Source organism: Nyctereutes procyonoides, unplaced genomic scaffold, assembly GCF_905146905.1.
Source record: "Nyctereutes procyonoides isolate TBG_1078 unplaced genomic scaffold, NYPRO_anot_genome, whole genome shotgun sequence".
In the NCBI taxonomy this organism is placed as follows: Eukaryota; Metazoa; Chordata; class Mammalia; order Carnivora; family Canidae; genus Nyctereutes; species Nyctereutes procyonoides.
Genome location: NW_026575048.1, coordinates 156,244 through 179,662, shown reverse-complemented (window position 1 = coordinate 179,662; position 23,419 = coordinate 156,244). Strand labels below are relative to the sequence as shown.

At 50.5% G+C, this 23,419-nt stretch overlaps 1 protein-coding gene across 1 annotated transcript in view; it reads left to right on the top strand.

Moving 5' to 3' along the window:
• SH3YL1 (SH3 and SYLF domain containing 1) overlaps positions 1-16,588 on the top strand; it is a 38,431-nt gene extending 21,843 nt beyond the window's left edge. Inside the window, exons 5-10 of the mRNA XM_055327469.1 lie at positions 2,251-2,363; positions 3,213-3,341; positions 5,051-5,219; positions 5,720-5,798; positions 9,566-9,622; positions 15,152-16,588. Of these exons, the coding sequence (XP_055183444.1) occupies positions 2,251-2,363; positions 3,213-3,341; positions 5,051-5,219; positions 5,720-5,798; positions 9,566-9,622; positions 15,152-15,342 (738 nt within the window). The 3' untranslated portion in view covers positions 15,343-16,588. The remainder of the gene's footprint in view (positions 1-2,250; positions 2,364-3,212; positions 3,342-5,050; positions 5,220-5,719; positions 5,799-9,565; positions 9,623-15,151) is intronic.
• Positions 16,589-23,419: the final 6,831 nt, after the last annotated feature.

The window sequence follows — 23,419 nt, the reverse complement described above, 5'->3', positions numbered from 1 at the left end:
GGGTCCACCCCAGGTCCCCGGGGTCAGGGCCCGAGCCAAAGGCAGGCTCCACCGACAGAGCCGCCCAGGCGCCCCTTATTGCAAACGTCTTAAGAAGCCGCATCGAATTTTGAGATGTCTTCTACCGTTTATTTACTCTATTGCTCCAGTTTTCTTTCAGAGAATCTGTTTTGCTTTTCCCCTAAGCTGTGGGAGCAAATGTAGAGCCGCTGGCCCGTCCTGCTCCTCGGATTCTCTGTGGGCTTTGACCTGGTTCTCTGTAGTGATGTCACCAAAGAACAGGATTATCTTACTCTTATTTCAGAGAGAATTGAATTGAGAGGAGACATAAAATTAAAGCATTACTTTTTTCTTTAATTGACTCTTACTTGACATTTTGTCTTCCTTAACTGTCCTAAGATGTACCAAGGAGAAGGGGACACTCGGCGAGGCATCCCCATGGTCATGGCTGGAGATCTGCACTTTCCGCCTGTGTCTCTACCAAGCATTATGCAGAGCGATCTTATACACATTACCTAACACTGTATATAAAGACAGTTCACACAATCATTGGCAAAATTACTTGTCATAAAATGCTAAGTAATTCTGTATCATTTGACACCACGATCCTCAGAAATTGCCCATATATAAAATGGAGGGACGCCCCGGGGGCTCCACAGTGGAGCGTCTGCCTTCGGCCCAGGCGGTGACCCCGGGGTCCCGGGATCGAGTCCCGCGTCGGGCTCCCTGCAGGGAGCCTGCTTCTCCCTCTGCCTGTGTCTCTGCCTCTCTCTCTGCGTCTCTCATGAATAAATAAATAAAGTCTTTTAAAAAATGCCAAAATAAAATCATTTACAAATGATTTCAATTAATGTCTTAAACCAGCTTACGTGAAGGTCTGTGCCCGTGTCCACACGCATGCGGAGTTTGGGACTTGCGAGCAGGGTCCCCTCCCGCCCCCCATGAGGCCGTGTGTCCGAGCTCACACAACCTGCAGGAGGCAGAAGTGGGATTCACACCCAGAGAGTTCGATTCTCAGCCCAGATTCTTAGCATCGATCCGCACACCTTTCCTTTTCTGGGTCTGCGGGTCTCCATCCTCAACAGGGCCGAGAGGGGCCGGGCCTGCAGCTGTCGCGTGGGGAAGGGCGGCAGGTGGGGAAGCCGGCGGAGGAGCCCAGGTCACCAGCTCTCAGGCGCAGCTGCCCTGAAGCTCGGGCCCGTCCCTCCGTCCCCGAGGGCGGTCCGTGCTTCTGGGCTCTCGAGCACACCTGTCCGTGCGGGTGCGTCTTGAGCATCGTCACCGCGTCCCCACTTTGCTTTCACATAGAGAATTAACTCAGTAGAAGGCATTAACTGATGATTAGCTAGCTTTCTTCCAATATTTTGCACTTCAGCCCGAAAGAAAAAGGACTGCATGCACTTTAGTCATGGTAGGAGCTCAGCCCTGCCGGCGATCAGTGTGGAGATGCCACTGAAGACCCCGGGTCCTGCGCCCTGGCTCTCAGCGGGGAGGTCTCGGGCTGGGCTCTCTCTCTCGCCGAGTGTGGTTGAGGGGAGTACTTTTACTCTTTCTGACCTAGGTACACTGGACCTGCTCTAGCTGTCCTTGGGACAGTCCCCCAAAGCTCACCAGGCCCCCGTCACCACCATGTCGAGAAGACTGGGGATTTGCATGGAGCCCCACGGGGTTTGCATGGAGCCCCATGGGGTTTGGGGTATGCATGGAGCCCCACAGGGTATGCAGAGCACCACGGGGTTTACACAGAGCCCCACGGGGTATGCACGGAGCCCCACAGGGTTTAGGGTATGCACGGAGCTCCACAGGGTACGCAGGGGGCCCCATGGGGTATTCACGGGGCCCCACGGGGTATGCAGGGGGCCCCATGGGGTATGCACAGGGCCCTACGGGGTTTGCACAGAGCCCTATGGGGTTTGCACAGAGTCCCACGGGGTTTGTACGGGGCCCCACAGGGTATGCACGGAGCCCCACAGGGTATGCACAGGGCCCCACAGGGTTTGCACAGAGCCCCACGGGGTACGCGTGGTCCTTGGTGAGTGCTCGGCCGGGTCTGCTGTGCTGCCCTGTGGAAATCGCCGTTACTTGCATCCTCAGCTCAAAATACAAATGATTCTTCCTTCATCTTCTCTCACTGTCTACACTGAAACTCTTGCTACGTCGTATCGTATATATTTGAGTTTTAATCAGCATGTGCTTTAAAGGACATTGACACGTAATTAATTGTAAGTAAATGGTTCTCTTCATTTTCAGGTATCAGATTTGGTAATAATTCTGAATTACGACAGAGCAGTTGAAGCTTTCGCAAAAGGCGGTAACCTGACGCTTGGAGGGAACTTTACTGTGGCAGTTGGGCCCCTGGGAAGGTGAGCACCGTGCGGTACTTTCCGAACAGCTGTTGGATAGTAATGGTTTAAAAAGTGTACACAGCTTTGCATGGGGAGGAAGCTTGAGTTGCAATGAAACCGATTAAGGATTTATATAAGCTGAGGGCCTGAGGTTGTTTGGAAATCAGAAAGCCGGTGTGATAAAGTGAGAAAATCTGAAACTAGAACACACGAAAAGAAACTAAACATTTCAGAAATGCAGGCCATCGTATCTACTGGAATCGAACATAAAATTGACCTTTACGCTCTGAAGGAGCCAAGTCAAATTTAAATAACTGATAAAAAAAACGGCAGCATTGACTGAGAAAGAAAAAAGATCTTCTTCAGACTAAATTGTGAAAAACCTAAGTAGAAGGGTTTCACTGGAGCGATGGTTGCCGTACGTAGCGTGCCTTTTAGCTCTCTGTTAAGGAACGACTATTTTCGGGTCGTTTGAGCCACGTAGACGTGCGGAAAACCCAGAGCATATGGTCATCTAAAAAGGTTTCTAAATTCCATGACAATCCTCAGTGTGGAAGGTGTGCTCCTGTCTTAAGAAAGGAGGACAAAGATGGAAAACCTCAGCTTTCGTGTATCCTGGGCAGCGCGGTCCCCTGTATTACCACGCGCTGTTACAAAGGTCTTAAATAATGTGTCCGTCCCCGTGCCCTGCCCTGCCCTGGACCTCCTGGAACACGATGGCTCAGGCCAGCAGGACGTCAGGCGCAAACCCAGTGAACTAAGTACAGAGCAAGCCCCTCTCTGAGTGAGAAGCGCGGGGCCGCGCAGATACCGCCTTTGGCGTCCATCCCCTGGTGGTCCTGTGATGCAAGACCGTGTGTTTTGCAGGAATTTAGAAGGAAATGTGGCCCTAAGGAGCCCTGCTGCCGTCTTCACATACTGCAAGTCCAGAGGACTGTTTGCTGGCATATCTTTAGAAGGCAGCTGCTTGATTGAAAGGAAAGAAACTAATCGAAAGTAAGTGCAAGCCAAATAGTTTTAATTGATTTCAGGAACGTGTGATGAGGAAAATAATACTTCATAGACCCATATAGTTGTTCACAGTTTGCAGAGTAAATTTATATATTCTTTTTATTTATTTTTTGGAAGATTTTATTTATTTATTCAGAGAGAGAGAGAGAGAGGCAGAGGGAGAAGCAGGCTCCATGCAGGGAGCCCGATGCAGGACTCGATCCCGGGACCCCAGGGTCACACCCTGAGCTGAAGGCGGCGCTCAACCGCTGAGCCACCCGGGCTGCCTGTATATTCTTTTTTAAACACAGCATTTGACTCTAACCATATATTTCTTAAAGATTCAATATAAAGTAATATGTACTTAGAGAAAATCCGGAAAACACAAAAAACTACAAGAAAAAAAACCATTCTACCCCTTTAAGATGAACACGGTTCACATTTTGCTTTATCGCCTTACAGTGTTTTCCTAAACGTAATTCCCCTTGTTTTGCCACATGTGACTGTAATTGTACTGGATCCCATTGTAAACCCTTTTTTCCACTTGGCATTATAGGAATCTTCAGTGTAGGGGCCTCTGGGGGTTCAGGGGTTGAGCGTCTGCCTCCGGCTCGGGGCGTGACCCTGGGGTCCCGGGATCGAGTCCTGCATCGGGCTCCCTGCATGGAGCCTGCTTCTCCCTCGGCCTGTGTCTCTGCCTCTCTCTGTGTGTCTCTCGTGAATAAATAAAATATTTAGAAAAAAAAATAGTAAAAAAATAAAAAGAATCTTCAGTGTAAGTTAATGGCTATAATATTCCATTAGTTGGCCGTGTCATGTGAAGTGTATTTTTCAAACATCTGTAAAACCCTTGCAGGTCAGACTGTTCCTATTGTGAGAGGCGGCCTGTCACTGCACTCGGCCTTTGTCTTTCGTCCCTAAAACAGAGACAGATCTCGATGATTCTCCCCGAGGGGACTCAGGCGTCCTGTGACGGGGAAGGAGGGAGGGGGAACTTCTAGGTCAGCCCCAGAAGGAGAGCGCAGGAGGCCTGGGCGGGCTGCGAGCAGGTTTGCGGCTCTGGGCTCCTAAAGCCAGGAGAGAGGCTTTTACTTCTGCTTTTATTAGTATGAGAAACTTAAATGAAGAATTCTCTTAAAAACTTCTGATTCTGGGCCTTTGGGAGACTTTCTCACGGCCGTTCCCCTGAATCCCGGATAAACTGAAACAAATATACTTCCTAACGCAGAGCAGGGCTTCGAGGTATGCAAGGCCAATCTTTGTATGTAATTCGGTATTACGGTAAGTCAGTAATGCATATAATATGTGATTATATGTATTTGTAAAACAAACATCTCAAAGAAACTACAAAGCCGTATTTGTTATTAGATATTACAAAGCACCATTTTTAAAAAACAAAAACCTGTACGAATATATGCACTTCTCGGTATATTCGCATTATGTGCTTATGTGTGTGTGTGTGTGTGCGTTTGCTTTTTATATTATCTGAGGAAGGATCTGCGTATCAAACTATTTTTTGGTGATTGACTCTAGAGATGAGCTTGGGAGTGAATTTAGGGTTTAATCCAGGTTAGGGCTTGTAGTTAATGTTTGAAAAAATAGTAAATATGAGGTACCAGATGCGCGTAAATGCCTACGTACAGGTGTGTGTCCTACTTTTAACTCTAGAAAAGATTCGCGTCTATGAATGCTCCTAATCTGGTGTTTCTTACTAGATTTTATTGTCAAGATATCCGGGCTTACGACATTTTATTCGGAGAAGTACCGCGGCCCGCTCAAGCCGAAGATCTTTATGAAATTCTCGATTCCTTTACCGAGAAGTATGAGAACGAGGGACAACGAATCAACGCAAGGAGAGCGGCCAGGGAGCAGAGGAAGGCGGCTGTACGCACGGCTCTCCACGTTCCCTCGGGGCACAGGCCGCTGCTTTCTGTGCCATATCCTGCCTCGGAATCGGGCTCCTGACAACCGGCCAGGGCCCCTCACGGTTCCGTTTACCTGCAGGTCTTGTGAACGCGTCCTGTAACCGGGACGCGTCGTGTGTACCGACCTCGGGGAGGAACACGGCCCGTTGCCCACGGCTCAGGTCCCTAAGGGGCCTGGGAGCACCGGGCGCCGTGCGCCGGGCCCGTGACCCCCTTCAGAGTCGGGGGACCCCCGGTACAACATGGAGCCCCGCACGCCGAGCTGGGCGGTGGCCGCCCCTGCAGGTGCCTCGGTTCGCACCCAGTGCGGCGCGCACAGGGCAGGTGCTCGTTGGGGTGTTTCGTTAGCAGGTGCATGGGACCAAATGCGCCAGGTACGCCCGTCGGAAGAACAAAGCCTTATGTGCTCCCCGGCAAAGAAGTATGTTAAAATTATGTGCATTTTTGTGTCCCTCTCAGGCTAAAGAGTTACCCCCGAAACCGCTGTCGAGACCACAGCCGTCACCTGCGCAAGTCCCGCCGAACTCTGGCTCCCAAGGTAATTGCTTTTGTTGCAATTCAAATACAATTATAATTAAGCAATTATTAAATATTGCTATTAAGAAATCAAGCTACGTCGTTAAGCTTTAGCGTCAAATAGAAGCACTGACGGGTGTGGGAGAGACAAAGAAGCGCTCAGCCCCTTCCAAATCCTCACTGCTGTAGTTGGGAAAAGCTTCTGTTCTCATTCAGGAGACGCTTTCTCCAATTAGAGAGATTTTATCTTTAAAGTCTCTTGGTTTCTTCTATTTGTCATTTGTCCCAAAGGCTGTTATCCTGCGGATTTGAAACGGGGAACAAAATAAGCCTCTCTCTTGTGTACCCACAGACTTATATTCTGGATGTTACTATTTACTACATATTCTTGGGCGCTCAGGATTTCATAAGGTGGTTTTATTTATTTTTTAAAAGGATTGCATTTATTCACGAGAGACACAGAGAGAGACGCAGAGACACGGGCTCCCTGGGGGACTCGATCCTGAGACCCCGGGGTCACGCCAAACGCAGGGAGGGAGAGAGAGCACGAGCAGGTGGGGAGGGACTGACCTCTGCCCTGCACGTGTCACGTGCCCGTGGGCCGTGGCTGCCACGCACGGGCCCTCCCTCGTCCCACTGGGTGGACTGAGCCGCGTTACTCGTGCTCCCCGACACCCACTTACCTGAGATAAGGTCTCACCTACAAGAGGGGCTCACACACGGACGACAGCACGTCATAGAGCGAACGGCCCTGACGGCCCCGCAGCACGCGCAGCGTGAACCTGGTCACTCTGTCTCCTGAGATCTCTTCCTGTGCTTCCTCACCTTCTTGTCATGATGTGACAGGAGACGCCTGCGTGGGGAGCCGGAGGTGGCGAGGGCCGCAGCGGGCACGGGGCGTCAGGCTGACGGGTGACAGGACCGGCAGCTTGGGCCGCGGCGGCCACAGGAACGGGCCGAGAGCGAGCTGCGGGGAGCGGCTGTGGCCTGTGCCCCGCCACCTGCTGCCACCCACCACCTACTGTCTGCTGCTACCTGCTCTCACCTGCCACCTGCTGCCACCCATCACCTGCTATCACCTGCCACCTGCTGCCACCTGCCTCCTGCTGTCACCTGCCACCTGCTGTCATCCGCCACCTGCTGCCACCTGCTGTCACCCGCCACCTGCTGCCACCTGCTGTCACCCGCCACCTGTTGTCACCCGCAACCTGCTCTTACCCGCCACCTGCCGTCTGCTGCCACCTGCCACCTGCTGCCACCCGCCACCTGCTGCCACCTGCTGTCACCCACCACCTGCTGTCACGTGCTTACCTGCCTCTGATTTGGGATATTTCTTACAACAACGTTGCACACATACAGCCGCTAATTCGGCATTTCTGTGGTGATCTGTCCATTTTATGCTTTCCACTTGCGGGGGTTCAGAGTGTCTGTGCCTGCTTTGTTGCGCGTATTCCCACGTACCTTATAATTTCGGTTTGCGCAGGTGAACGGGAGGTTCCTCCCGTCTCTATTGCAGACTGCTTATCTTTACGTTGCGAAAATCCTGCTCGGCATGTCTTTTGTCCTAGATCTGACCACGACCCCAAATCTCTTATTTCTAGTCAGTTTTTTAAAAAAAAGCATTCTTGGGATCCCTGGGTGGCGCAGCTGTTTGGCGCCTGCCTTTGGCTCAGGGCGCGATCCTGGAGACCCGGGATCGAATCCCATATCGGGTTCCCGGTGCATGGAGCCTGCTTCTCCCTCTGCCTATGTCTCTGCCTCTCTCTCTCTCTCTCTGTGACTATCATAAATAAATAAATTAAAAAAAAAAAAAAGCATTCTTTCGGCATAGTGATACCGTCCTCCCCATCCTGCCACTTTGCTCTCTCCGTCCCCGCGCCCTCAGCTTCTGGCAGCAGCCGTCTGGCGGGTGGGCCTCTGTCCCGGGGCACTGCCGAGCTCCTGCTCCGCCGCCCCGCGGGCCCCGGCCCCCCCCCCGCCTTCTCTCACGTCTGGGCAGGAGACCCCAATGGTCCCGAGTCCGGCCGTGAACGCAAGAACAGGCCCAGCCTGATCCAGACGGCGGCCACTAGTGAGCCCCCCGACCCCCCGAGCAGAGGCCGCCGGCTTCAGAGGTCCCGGATTTCGGTTTCTTTGCCCAACAGAACTGAAGGGGGACAACGGAACTGTCACGTCCTAACAGTCGTCGTTAATATTGTCATTGTATATGACTTACTTTAAAAATCACGCAGCTAGGGGATCCCTGGGGGGCTCAGTGGTTTGGCGCCTGACTTTGGCCCAGGGCGCGATCCTGGAGTCCCGGGATCGAGTCCCACGTCGGGCTCTCAGCATGGAGCCTGCTTCTCCCTCCTCCTGTGTCTCTGCCTCTCTCTCTCTCTCTCTCATGAATAAATAAATAAAATCTTAAAAAAAAATAACACAGCTAACTATCACCAAAACAAAAAGTTATAAAAGTAATATTTTATTTATAAAATATAAATTTATAAAATTGTTTTAATTATAGTTAAGTCATTTTTTTTACCTTCATCTTGGAAGGAATATAAAATAATCCTGTTCCGTTGCTGTGAAACATATCCATTTAACCCTCTCTAGCTTTTATAAAACCAGCGTTTCTACCACCTATATCTTTAAAAAAGAATACTAAAAAAAATAAAAATAAAAATAAATAATACTAAGATACAATTTGATATTGAAACTTTGTCATTCTAGAAATAAGAAATAGTCATCTTGTGTATGTGAACTAAAAGACCCGTCTATGAAGATGCCTTTCAAATATAAATTTGCTTTCATGTTTAGTAAATAAAAAAATTCATAGTATATTTAAGATTTTGGTGAGCTGTGTACCAATAATGATTACTATCATCGATCTATAAGAAATTATTTAATAGAGCCTTGTGCTTACTTCAAATAACATAAAAATAAATTCATGTACAAATTTTTGTTGTAGAAACTGTTACATAAAAATGTATTTATACCTTAGTATAAAATCTTTGGGACAAATGGAATGGAAATATGACCTGAAGATTAAAATGAACACTACAGAGGCTCCTGGGTGGCTCCGCGGTTGAGCATTTGCCTTCAGCCCAGGGCGTGACCCCAGAGTCCCGGGATCGAGTCCCGCATCGGGGGTCCCGCAGGGAGCCTGCTTCTCCCTCTGCCTGTGTCTCTGCCTCTCTCTCTCTGTGTGTCTCTCATGAATAAATAAATAAAATCTCCTAAAAAAATAATGATTCATTTTTATACTATGACATTTAGATACCGTTACCCCAAAGAGAGAGATAATTTTTTAAATAATTGAAATTGAAATATGCTGCAAAGTAGGCCCTTTACAACTTTTAGCATTATATTGAACAATTTTAGGTGTTAAATCGAAAATATACAAGTGAATACATGCTGTTTAAAAATTATTTTAGGGGTTAAGCAAAGATGTTTGAAAATCACTGTCTTGGGGGCTACACATTTTATAAAAATTCAGGCATTTTATGATCACTTCCAGAAAAAGATGTATGTGTGTTATCCGAGAACGTATAATTCCAAGGCAGCGACTTGTGGTTTCTGATCCATCACTATCAGGTATTTGCCCGCTGCTTTGTGGTCGGTGTTCTCTCTGGGTTTATTCAGGCATTCCTCTTGATTTGAAGTGTGATAAAATACTGATATTTCTGTCAGTCTTAGTGATTCAAAAAATCTTCACAAGGGCAAGATTCGGCATTCTTGGCTATTTTATATACTATATACGCTAATAAGTCTTCTAAATGCCCCCCCTTCCCTTTTTTTTCTATTTTGCAGGTGACAGAAACAAATACAAGCTCTACCCTGAACTTTCCAGCTATCAGGAGAGAGTCGGTAGGTAAAACATCTACATGTCAAAAATGATTCACATCCATCTTACAGTCACGAACTTTCTGATCAGGAAGGCAGGTTGTCAAACCCTCTGGGAAGGTGTCCAGACCCGCTTTGATTTGTAGGAGATGCACATTGTTCTGAGAAGTAGCTTCATTTAAAAAAATGCTATCTATGCTTTGCTCTCTTACTTGCTTTTAATCTGAGACAAGGAGAGTGATGGGGAGCTCAAGAGGCACAGCTCCTGCTGAGGAGCCCCCAGCCTGGGACGGGCGCCGCTGACCCCGGGGCCTCGTCTGAGGACCCAACCGCGCGATCTTTTAAGATCTTGTCACGATAGAATGACTTGTTCTGCTCGTTGTGGATTGCAACGTCGTCATCATCATATTTTTTTCTGGCTTTTAGTCCCATGAATATTTTTTTAAGGAATTTTTTATTTTTCATGTTCAGATATTTTGCCATTAATTGGGAACTGCTTCATAAAACGTATTAGGGTTTGTTGTGATGAAAATAGTCCCCCGACCTATCTTACTTCAATATTCCTTAGAAAATGTTCCTAAGAAGAATTAAAATTCTTTAGAATTAAAATGTTCCTAAGAAGAATTAAGCAATTATTTAGAAATGTAAACAGGACACAAAATGAGGGCGAAGGTTAACCCGCTGTAAATAGCCCATTTATGTTTTCCCATCGTCTCTTGTCGCCGGGGCCACAGAACCTGCAGCGGAATTACCCGTTTCACGGAAACACAATGTCAAGTTTTAACAAAGTATCTGCTTCTTCTTAAAACTTATAAAGTGCTTCAAAAATGTCTCTCAAGCCGAGGTCCTTAAGCAGAAGTCAACGTTTCCTGGTGGCCCAGGGCACTGGCTTCCTCCGCTCGCAGCCGGGCTTCCCCGTTGGGCCCCTCTCCTGGCCGTGCTCCCCGGCAGGTGCACGGGCCTGTGCCCGCCCAGGTGTGGCCTGCAGGGCGGGGGGCCCTGTGGCCCCTGGGGCAGTGAGAAGACTCGGGTGTCTGGGGACAAACCTGCCCCTGTAGACGTGATTTACAGCCAGATTCGGACGCTGTCAAAATTTGACCCTTGGAAGCGCATCCCGCAGAGGCAGGGCCGGTGAAGGCGTGTGTGCGGCCCGCGATGTCACGCGGCGGGCTTCTAAGGACTCGGCTGGAATGAGGCGACGGCTCCGGCGGCCTGCCGTTAACCGGGACCTTAAATTTCAGGGGAACGGAGCAGTGTCGCTTGGGGGGACCCTGGGGGCCGGGACGCTGGGGCTGTGGTGAGGCGACCGCAGGGACTGTGACCATGTCCCTCGGGTCCTCCGCAGCGTGCCCGCGGCCTGCAGCCCCGTGAGCATGACGACACCCCCGAGAGGCGCGGGGACAGTGTGAAGCCACGGGAAGCCACCCCCGGGTGGGCTCGGGAGCGGGCTGGGGCCTGCACTCAGGACTGCGGCCACCAGCCTGTGACCCGCGACAGCGTTACCTGCCCGCGGCCGGCCGGCCTATCAGTTTTAACGTTTGAGGGTAGGATGAGCTAAGTAGCACAACGTGTGGGTACTACGATACTTATTTATTTTAGTCCTTTCTCCAAATATAAGGCATTCGGAAGAAAAAACTGAAAAGGAAAATTTAAAGCCTATTTTTAAAATAAAACTGACTTTGCACTATCAGACTTTTAAAAAGCAGCTGTGAAACGGGGTGAGGTCTCCCCAGGGCCTCTCTGTCGCCCTGGCTGCGACAGGCCTGAGCCCCAGCTCACACGCACCTCGCGGGGACGGCCGGGCCCCGTGGGCTTGCTCTCGGCTTGTCCCACACCCGTGACTGGCTGCGCTTCTGCACGGGCTGGTGGCAAAGCAGCGATTCCCCAGACTGCGTGTGCTTTGGTTCGGCCGCCTTTGGAAGCTCCAGCTCCGTGGAACTTGGGCCTCTTAGCAAGACAGCCTTGCAAGTGCACAGCCTGGTTAACTGGACGTTTCTGTAACAGCCTGTGCCCTCCTATGTCCGTCCCCACCACCGCCTCCTATCCACCCCGTACTTCTCGGCGGCAGCCTGGGCACATCCACGGCAGGGGCCAGCCTGTGCTGCGTGGACGCTCGGACTCCGTGCCCCGGTGTCGGGGGCACCCGCCCCAGCTGCCAGACATCACCTCTCAGGGCCGCTTGTCTGCTGGCCTCACCTAGCGGCCTCGTGTGCCTCCCTCACCAGCAGCCCCCACCCTCCTGCAGGGCCCCTGGTGGTGACAGGCCACCCTGGCCCGGGGGGGCAGGGGTCAGAGCTAAGTCAGCCGTGCAGCTCACGCCTGCATTAAGCATGTAAGGAAACCGAAGGCGTGGTCTCGTGCTTCCACTTGCCTTGAACCTGACCTGGCGAAGGCGAAGACCCTTCCCTGAACCGCGTCTGCCACACGGGGCGCGCCGCGGTGACATCCTGGGGACCCCGCATCACCGACGAGGAGCCCCTGGGTGGCCGCCAGTCGCTGCGGCTCCTTCTCATCGGGGTCCAGATCTGGGGGAGACCGAGCACGTGCGTTTGAATTCCGAGACCGTGACGAGGAGGACGGCTAATGGCTTCAAAGAGCCTCGTGGGTTTAAACCCAAGAACTCGCGGGCATACCCGGCCGAGGAAGGAGGCGTCTTGATGGCAGGCATTGGAGTCCCGGCAGCTCTCTCTGCGCCCCGGGGTGCCCCCTTTCTGGAAGGACGGACTGCCTTCCCGGGGAGAAAAAGGGCTCACCTTGTCTTTTCTAATAAGCTATTTTGTGGGCGTTAACCTTTTCCTTACGGGAAGCATCCCTAATACTGCTAGTGGAGAAGAACCTCAAGCCTTCTTGATGGAAGCAAACACTGACCGTAGGCGGCGTGGAGCGGCTGTGCCCCAAGCACCTGCTGGCCCCGGCCTCTTGTTCTCCCGACCCGGCGCCCACGTGGCCCTCTCTCCACCGTCTCCCCTCCTGCGAGGACCCCCACCCCGCCCCGCCTCTGCTCGGTTGGGACGCCGAATGCCAGCCTCCTCCCTGGCAGCACCCCGATCGATGGCCCCGCTGCTCCGCACCCCTGGTGCCTGGAACTGCGACTCCCGGGGCGCCGGGCAGCCCCCAGCGGGGAGCACTGGGCCCGCCTGGGAGCCCCTCCGTCTCTCATTCAGTGCGTGGTATCCTGCCTCTAGCTGTTCATCGCCGACTGTATCCCCGACGGCAAGAACTGGCTCCGCCGGCGGTGATGGCCCAGGCCCCCGGGTCTCGCCATCTGCGGAGTCTGGGGACCCCGGCGACGCAGGGACACAGCCGCTTCTCCTGAGACGCTGCCTGACATGCAAAGCGCCCAGGCCTCCCGTGCAGCCGGTGGCAGCAACGTGGGGCTCATGTGTTCGCTGCAGGCCGTGGGCCCGGGTCGGGCAGGCCTCCGCCGTTCAGACCTCCGCTCCCCACGCACGCCCCAGCCGCGGGAGGACAGGCGAGTGCGTGCCTGTCCCCGTGGCCACGGCTGCTGTCGCTGCACTGAGCGCCGCCACCTGTCGCCACTGTCGCCATCCTCTGTGCAGCCGAGGCACACAGGTGCCGCGGAGACGGCCGTGACTCCAGGCCATGCCCGTGTTCACCTTCTTTGCTTGCTTCTTCTTATTTTCCGGTGCATCCAGGGCCCAGGTGAGAGGAGCAGCCGCTCGAGGGCTCTCGTGAATTAAGTCTGGTTCATGGAGGTTGAGCTTCGTGAGTGGAGGTGATCAATGCAATTATTGATGAGAAAATGACGTCCAGGATGACTTCTTCTGTGACATCACCTTACGTTCCTCTGAGCTGACGACACGGAGCCCTGAGGATGATCGTCCGAGTGCTCGTGTGTGTCGGCGGTCGCCCCCCGGCTCGAGGGGCTCCACTCGATACCCAACCGTGCTCTTCTGCAATATACGTTTAACCTTCTTTCTTACAATCGATAGACTGAAAGTAAATAGAGCATAAAATATATAAAAATATGCAGAACACGTCTGCATGATAGAAAAAAATAGTTGTGCCGGTAATACCTGTGGCACAATTGCGTCGGCTGTTTTGGGGGCTGTTGCTGTAGATTCAAAGAGCCAAAAAAAAAAAAAAAAAAAGCCACACGGCACCTGAAGCGCCGGGGCAGCATCTTGTGTGAGCTGCGGTCAGCGTCGCGGTCCCGCGTGTAGACTCCTGACTTTTTATGTCTTACTGACAGGCCAGGATTCAGATAAGTAATTTTTTTTTTTTTTTAGAATCAGGTTATTTATATTTTCAGTGTATCCGCAGTAAGATGCGCTTAAAAAGCATCTCGCTGCCTGATACATGCACAAAATATGTGGAACAGAAACACAGAACTCCACGTGGCTGAGAACACGGGAGTGCGTGTCCTTATATTTCTTATATTACACAGTTTATAATACTGTGCTTTACTCATAGTAACTCCTTAATTCTCCAGGGATTTTTTTTCCCAGTACAATACAGAACGTTCTACGCATCGTGTTGAAGCGCTTGTTACGCAGACGCAGACGTGGTGCTTGTGCTGACTTGAGTTTGATCTCTATTTTGAAAGAAAATCTAAAGCAAGTGCAGAAATGAAAACAGCCACGACGCCCGTGGGAAACCTGTCTGGTGATGAGCCAGCAAAGTGCATCTGAGCTGGACCCTCAAAGCTACAGAGCATGGCTTCTGGGGTTTTTTTTGTGTGTGGGGTTTTTTGTTTTTTTTTTTTACATTTTATGTCATTTTATTTTCCGTCGTGACAGGTGCACTAATTCCCGTCCCGCCGCCCGCCCCCCGGTGACCGTCGGTGGGCTCCCTGGAGTTCGGAGTCTCAGTCTGTTTCTTGGTTTGTCTCTCTCCCTCTCTCTCTCTTTTTTTTTCTTTTTTCTTCCTTTGGTCATTCATTTTGTTTCTTAAATTCCACATATGAGTGAGATCATACGGTATTTGTTTTCCTCTGACCGACTGATTTTACCGAGCACGGCGCTCTCTAGCCCTATCCTGGAGCGTGGTTTTTCAATTAAGTCTTTTATGATATAATCATGAATATAAATGCGTGTTTCTCCAACAGCTACTGTTCGTGGAGCCATAATGACCCTTCTATTAAATGGGGGAAGATGTGAATACGGCTGACCTCCGAGTGGCGTGGGGCGGGGGGCGTAGGGCCACCAAACCCCGTGCAGTTGAAAATCCACATATGACTTTTGACTCCCCCAAAACTTAAGTGCCGATGGCCTGCCATAGACCAGAAACCTCACCAAAACCATAAACAGTAAATAAACACCTACTTATGTTACATGTACTATATGCTGTATTCTTACAATACACTATGCCAGATAAAAGCAAGGGTTATTAAGAAAATAAAGAGAAGATACATTTACAGTATCATACTGTTCATAAAAAAAATCCATATATAAGTGCACCTCACACTTGTGTTGTCAAGGGTTTACTTGTAGTGTTATCTTCTGGATTATTCCATTTTTTTCTTACCTTCACACCTTTCCCAGGTTTTCCCATTAAAAATGCAAATAATTTAAATACTTTTTTTTTTTTTAGGCAATTTGAGTCAGCCCATAGAAGTGACGGCACTATACTCTTTTGAAGGACAACAGCCGGGGGATTTGAATTTTCAAGCTGGAGACAGAATCACAGTCCTATCAAAAACGGATTCACACTTTGATTGGTGGGAAGGGAAGCTGCGGGGTCAAACTGGCATTTTTCCAGCCAACTACGTTACCATGGATTAAAGTTCATATTATTTTCTTCTTTGAGAATCATAGAACACTAATTTCTCCACTGACAGGGTTTACTATCCAGTTAAGCAATGTTTAATAGGTTTTAAAATGCTGCTCTTTGCCCTATAAACCTTTATCCAACCTGTAAAGGATTTTTTTCCTCTCTGTGGATGGTTAACTTACACGTCTTTAAATGCTCTGTACTAATTTTATCACATGTGCCATGTAATAGTCAACATTCTCCAATTCCTATGGTCACAGTCCTTTCGGCTCATTTTCGGGCATCGCCAAACGCGTGACTGGCTGTGGATGCGGTGACGGCATGTTTTACTTTGAGAGCCTGAGGGCGGGGGCGTGGGTACGTGGATTCGTGCATCTCTTAGGAGGAGGAATCAGCTTAACGAAGGTATTAAGTAATCCCTCTAGTTGTAGGTAAACCGGAACAGGGATCCTTAAAAATGATCTTTATTTCTGCAAACGTCACGTGCACGTAGAGCGATAGCAGAGACTCGGTGAGGAACTCGGCCCCTCGGCGTTAAACAAGACGCCGCGAACTTCTCGTCTGCGTGAGGTTGTGCGCTCATTTCTAGTAGGAGAGTCAGCATACGGCGGCCTGGGCTCCTGTCCCCAAATAAATGCTTTTTAAATGGTGAGCTATTGTCTTGGTTTTCCCCGACTTTCTAGCGTCCGGAGGCCCCGTGGTCGGCCCGAAGCTAAGACCTCCGCTGCGACTGGCTGTCTAACTCGGTTTCTTTGTGGCTGTGGACGTGCACACTTGACAGATGCAACTAGGATCAAGCGGCTCCCACCAGCTTGGGTCACGCGTCCTGAGGACACAGAGCACTTAGCGGATCTCAGGCACACGGTGCACCAGTTGGGGCCGTCCCCATGCCACGCCCGGGATCCCTGCACCTTGTCCCTCGCACGCCTGGCGGGCTGCGGCCTTTGACCCCGACTCCGCGCCCGGGTAACCACACTAGTCTGGCGGAGTCTGGCTCGTTCGCATCCCCACGGACGTGAGAGCCGACAGTATTTGTGTTTTACTGACGTATGTCACTCGGATCGCGCCCTCCGGATCCACGACTTCGCACTCCCCGGACGTCCTCGCTCGTCTCAGCAGGTGCCTTCTGGCCTCAGGCTGTGTTTCGCTTCCCCGTGGGCACCCCGGCCAGAGCGCCGACAACGCCCGTCTGCTCGAACGTCGCTGACCATCCTGCAGGGTTTCCCTTCCACACAACAAGTTGCTTTTCTCCTGCTACTTTTAAGGTTCAGTCCTTGTCTTTCATTCCCGGCAATTTGATCGTAAAGTCTTGAGGAGGGACAGGCGGGGGCTGGTAGGTGAGGTAGGTCGGGGCCACGAATCCCCCAACGCTGAGATGTCAGCGTGACTCCCGCGGACACCCGACAGCCAGCGGGGTACCCACAGCCCTCAGGAGTCACGGGGTCCCGCTGGCTGCCCCTCAGGGCCTTTCGGGGACTTCCGTCGAGAACCAACTGGGAAACTTGCGGCCTTGAGATTCTGGCGCTGTCTCGGTTTGAGTGAGTGAGGACTGGTGACAGCGTCTTGCGTGGCTTCCTTCTTTCTGGGGTCTGGTTACCCTTTGTCACGAAAGGACACCTCCCCGCCCGCGCCCACAGCCAGGGCAGGGTGGTCCGGTTTGCTCCCCTGCTCTGGTTTACTTACGCCGGGCATCTTCGGGATGTTTGGAAGCCCGACCGCGTGGCCCCCACGCGGCCCCCCATCTTCTCTCCTTACCCAGCCCCACCCGTCCCTCACCCATCTGCAGGTCTGTGTCCCCCGGGAGAGGGGCATTTGCATCCCGCGCTTCCCTCTCTCTCCTGGGATCCACAGGGATCCATCCACTGCCCACTGGGTGGGACCCGTCACTCCCCACCTGTCTCCTCTGGGCTGGGAGGGACCCCACTGCCCCCCGCCCCCGACGTGCCGACTCTTCCTCCCGCGTCTGTGCTCTGGACTGAACCGGTCGCGGAGCTCCTCAGTTTCGCGAGCGCATTCTTGGATGAGGAGAGCAAAGGCAAAAGAGACGTGGATAAAATTAAATTTCCTTACAGCTTGCAGCCCATTGACGTGCAGAGGGTGATGGTCCTCAAAGAACCCCCAAGGGCCTTCCTGCTAATGCTTCGCTGGAGGCAGAAAGCACCCTAACCTTGACAGGAGCCCCAACTCCAGCACCTCCGAGTCCTCTTCAACATATGAAAATCCTTTTAGAAACTTCCTTTGTCTCTAGCCACCAACTTAAAAATGTGTAACCGGGGTCCCGGGAGCTCAGTGGTGGAGCGCCTGCCTTCGGCCCAGGGCGTGACCCCGGGGTCCCGGAATCGAGTCCCGCGTCGGGCTCCCCGCATGGAGCCTGCTTCTCCCTCTACCTGGGTCTCTGCCTCTCTCTGTGTCTCTCATGAATAAATAAATAAAATCTTTAAAAAAAAATGTGTAACCAGTGGCCCCTCACGATCCCAGTGATGGGTCCTGTCCCCGTGTGATACTAAAAACCCCTCTCTGCCCTGAAAATGTCTCAAGAATGCTTTGTTGACCATTCAGTCCTGGGCCCCACGTCGCATCATCTTGGGGCCTCAACACGGAGCCTGAGTCCTCTCGTCCAGCCCCCAGGCCTCGGTGCAAACCTCTCTCTTCCTCTGTTTTCATTTCGGGGGCTCTTGGGGATTGCGGCCTTCTGGGGACGCTTTCCTGCCAGTGGCTCCGGCTGCAGTCCGCGGTGGCCCCCTGCAGGAGGAGCAGAAGCCTGCCCTGGGCTGGCACCTAGTTATTATTAAACCCCAGAAACCTGATGCCCCCCATACTCCTTTTCTTACATAAAGTTGTCTGTGGTGGGCCTGAGGCAACCCCCAGCAGGCCAGCTGCCAATCGAAGACTCGGCGGGAGGTTCCCTCCTGGGTCCGACGGCCCCTCCCCGTCCCTGGTGTAGCCGCTCTGGCCACAGACCCACCCGGAGCTGCTGACGCTGGTGCCCAACGGGACGTCCCAGGGAGGCGGGTGGGCCGCGGGGCCACCTGCGATGGAAGTCGCTGAGCCCGTGATGGGTTTATCTGCACTGTTTTCCGTCAATGTCCTCTGCTAATTAAGTCACAAAATTGAGTGATTTCCCTCTGTAAGACTTTTCTAGGGTTTTCCATGGGTTAAAAATGGCAAGTTCTTCCCGGCACGGTATTTTGATCCCCTCCCGGTACCATTTGTACCCTGGGGTGAGAAGGGAAGCGGGGGCTGCCCCACGTCACATCCTGCGGGGGCCGGGGAGGGTGGGGATCACAGCCACTCCCCCCCCCCGAATGCCTCCAGCTGCTGGGACACCAGGACCCCTTGACCTACCCTGCGGGGTCACCACCTGGGAATCCGGGCCTGGGGCCGGGTGGCGTGGATGTGCGCGGGCTCGGACCTTCTGGGTTTCTTCTCCGGTTCCCTAAGACTCTCCCTGGGATGAGATTTAACCCACTGGGAGCAACTCATAAGGCAAGGCTTAAGGGGCGCCTGCCCTTCTGTAACACTACACGGCTGGCACCCCTTAGGAAACGAGGGAAAATGGCCCATTAATGAGACATTAAACTTCAATCCAATCTATCAGATGTATTTGACAGGAAACCGGGCAAATGGACTGGGATGCGCTGTGTGCAGGCACTCACGGCCCTAAATCAGGCCCTAAATCAGGACCCCAACCGGAGGGCCCCTTGCAGAATGTGTCTGGCTGCTAAGCAGGCTACTAAACCCCTCCGGATGGAGTGGTTGATTGTCTAAACAGGCCTTGTCCTCCTAATAAACCCAGGGGGGTGGAGGAAACACGGTCGTCCCTATAAAGGGGATGCTGCCTGCCTCTGCTCCTCCCTGTGACAGATCCCAGACCCAGGGAACTCTCGTTGCTCGTGGGGGCTTCTCCCTCATTCGTTTCTTGGGTTAACGGCATGCCAGCTGGAGCCCACTCTCGGGGGAGCGTATCTGGGGACGGGACCCCGAGGAGTATTCCCACAAAACTGAAGGAGTTTCGGCGAAGTTCCCCGTCTCCCCGGGCCTGACGTGGATGCCCTATATGCACCCATCGGTGTAAAAGCCATGTGTCTGCTCATCTGAGCTGATGAGCTGTGGAACCCGGAGCCCCCTTCTCGGCCCTTTGGGCTTTTCCCCACCTCCCGCCTCGCTGGCAGCGCCTCCCTCCTTGCCGTCCCCTCCTCCTGTCCCCGCACTGTGGGCGTGGCCTGCATGGCTGGACCCCAGAGGAGCCTCCACCTGCAGCCCCAGGCCTCCTGCTCCTCCGAGGAGTGAGGAGCACCCCCGGGACTTACACCACCCACTAGAGATTTTCCCACTGGTGCCCCAGGTAAAAATTGACAAAGGGGAACAAATTGACCTTTAAGGGGACCCAGGTGGCACATACCTGGTATTGAATCTAATGGGTGAATTTGTTGGTTCAAGACGGATGCGTCCGTCCTCAGCATTAAATACAAGACTTTTATTCTACCAAGATTACTAAAGGTTGAATAGGTCCCTGGGCTCTGTTGTCAGCGAAACGACGACTTGAAATGATGGTTAATTTTGTCCACCTCAAGGTTTTCACGGGTAATTTGTAAGAAAGCTTTCAAAGTCTTTAGTAGCCTGGAACTTTTTTTTTTTTAATTTTAATTTATTTATGATAGTCACACACAGAGAGAGAGAGAGAGAGGCAGAGACACAGGCAGAGGGAGAAGCAGGCTCCATGCACTGGGAGCCCGACATGGGACTCGATCCCGGGTCTCCAGGATCGCGCCCTGGGCCAAAGGCAGGCGCCAAACCGCTGCGCCACCCAGGGATCCCTGGAACTTTAAAGTCCTGCTTGCATGTTACGTTGGGTCTCATTGGCCACCTAAGTCTTTTCCGAACGAGATAAAAACACTAAAGCCATCATCACTACACACAGGTTTGTACTTTTGACTTCTTACTGCAGAGAAGCTGAGGATATTCGAGTCTTGGAAAACAAGCTTTATGACTTACTGAAAAGTCGTACTATGGAAAACGCATGTTCCTAAAAATTATGAAATATATTCATAAATTTGCTAAGAATGTTGGTGTAACAGTTCACAATTGATTACTCTCTAGTGCTCACTGGACACTATGATTCCTAAGAGTTAAAATTCTGCTAAATGCAGAAACCCAGTCAGAGAGGACTGATCTTCCGTAGCACTGCACGGCCTCCCGACAAGGACTTGAGACGTTTAAAGGCTGATGGAAGGGAGCGGAAGGCGCGTGAGGAGGATCTAAGCAACGGGGGTACATGGTGTGGGGATAAAGAAAGTGAGTTTGTCCTCAGATGAGACTGGGCCTCTGGAGAGCAAGAGCTGACATCAAAATCCGAATGAAAATGTTGTAGGTTTACGAAGGAGGATCTCTGGGGAGGGATTTCCTATGTGGTCAGAAGTAAGGTTGAAATGAGTGGATTTTACAGGTTCACTGGTATAAGATTAAAATTCTGCTTTTCTCTCCGTTAAAACAAAGTTTTCTCGGAGGGGTGGCCTGCTCTTGATAAGAAAATGTAAGCAAAGGTGGTTTTTTTTTTTCCTTTTGTCTGTCCAGAAAACCAAAACTTAGTTTTGTCTTTATCAGGCCTTTGATGACTTAAAGTTAAAACTTCCCAATATTAAACAAAACAAAACAAAACAAAAACAAAACTTCTCAATATTAAGGAAGCTATGTTTTTTTTTGTTTTTTTATCATTTTTTAAAATAATAAGTTTATTTCTTATTGGTGTTCAATTTGTCAACATACAGAATAACACCCAGTGCTCATCCTGTCGAGTGCGGCCCTCAGTGCCCATCACCCAGTCACCCCCACCCCCCACCTCCTCCCCTTCCACCACCCCTAGTTCGTTTCCCAGAGTTAGGAGTCTTTATGTTCTGTCTCCCTTTCTGATATTTCCCACACATTTATTCTCCCTTCCCTTATATTCCCTTTCACTATTATTTATATTCCCCAAATGAGTGAGAACATGCACTGTTTGTCCTTCTCCGATTGACTTACTTCACTCAGCATAATACCCTCCAGTTCCATCCACGTTGAAGCAAATGGTGGGTATTTGTCGTTTCTGATGGCTGAGTAATATTCCATTGTATACACAGACCACATCTTCTCTATCCAGTCATCTTTCGATGGACACCGAGGCTCCTTCCACAGTTTGGCTACTGTGGACATGGCTGCTATAAACATCGGGGTGCAGGTGTCCTGGCGTTTCATTGCATCTGCATCTTTGAGGCAAATCCCTAACAGTGCAATTGCTGGGTTGTAGGGCTAGGTACTCTATAACCCTATGTATTTGCCTTTGGAATCTCTTATTGCCACTTTCGTTAAATAAATAATCAAGTTTTAAGTTTTGTAATGATCTGTAATCCTATTTAGGCTTGTATTTTATAAATATCTGAGGTTTTTAAACAAACTTCTCTGGGAATTGAAATGTAAATGAAGTCTTTTTTGACTACTTAGGCCTTTGGTTTGGCATGTTAAAGTTACTACCCTTAAATGATAGATGAGCACTGCGTGTTATTCTGTATGTTGGCAAATTGAACACCAATAAAAATAAATGTATTATTAACAAAAAAAACAAAAATAAAAAAATTAAAAATAACGCTAGACCTTCGGCTGTGTTGTTTGGGTAAATGCTGTAACTGGTCCAGAGATGACATGCAATTCCTAAAGTTCTCGTAGCTTTTGGTATAGGGCCATCGCTCGATATTCTGATCATTATGTGGCACAGAAATAACGGAATTTCCTTGTTGACTGCATTTAATGAAGTCTTCGAGGCAGATCTTGAACCAGGTCCACTTTTGAGTCATCATTTAGAATTATTGTTCTTATCCTCTTGCAAAATGTGAATCATCTTCAAGGAGATTCATAAAAAGGGCTTTTGACAAATACAGGTTTTTGATGGCTTCAAGATCATAAATGACTGAACTGAGTAAGAATTTCCACAACTAGCTAAAAAAAGCTGTATTCACACTGAGTAAGAATTAGTCACACGGAACTAAACGAACTGAGGAAGATGATTGTCGTTTTTGTGGCTCTTGTTTGGAACACAGCTGGTTCTCGAATGTCTGCTTGTCCAGATTAAGGAAACTTCCTCTTCAACCATCCATGATATACAGAACCACGAAGAAACATCCCTTTGTGAGTACATGGAAGTGCTTAACTTTTCCCTCTGCCTGAAACCCCTGAAATTCAAAATGTCTCAGTGAGGATTCTCTCTTTCAGGGCAATTACAGTCATTTGCATAAGCTCAGCAACAACCTGTTCTCCTCCTAACAGGACTCCTTTGGGAACACTGGTTATTTTGCCAAGGCCTTGATAGAGACGTCCTATTTGAGAGACATTCCTAGGCTTGGCCATGACCAGACGGCTTGGAGGAACTGAGGTGGACTCGATGAAGCCTGGAGCCATGGAGCCCTTGGAGATGTTGGCCATACCTGGCTACGGTTCCCAGCGGCCTCACCAGGTGAGTAAAGAATGTCACATCCTGGCAGGTGCAGGAACCTCGGGGTATTTTGGGGACTTGAGAACAGGAATTCACACAAATCGACAGGTGGTGCAGGCAAGTCTGGCGACAAATATTTGGTTTGGCTTCGGACCCGGAGAGGCTGATAAAAAGTTCAATCCAGATTCCTTAGAAAATGTTCTAGCAAAGCAGATTTTAAAGGATCTCTACGATCAATCACTATTCTCTCTGGGCACACGTAAATAATTAGGCCACATTTGTTAAAATTGGACTTGTTTTTCAAACAAATTAGATTTGATTTGGCTATCTCTGGAAATAAGGGTGATTTTAGAGAGAAAAATTATACTTCAATAGCACAATGTTGTGGATGTTAAATCCTGGTTTTGATTGTCTTTGCATGAATACTGTTTACCTAAGTTAGACAACTAGAGGTAAACTTCAGAGAAATTGCCATATTAGCAACCATGGGCATTTCAAATGGATCATTTCAACAGCTGGGAAATAGGACTCCCCAGTAATTGTATAGCTCAGCTCTCAGCTTGACCAATTCTGTGTGGCTGAGAGGAAAAAAATTACTCCTTAGAACCCAGAGCATAGCCCACTCC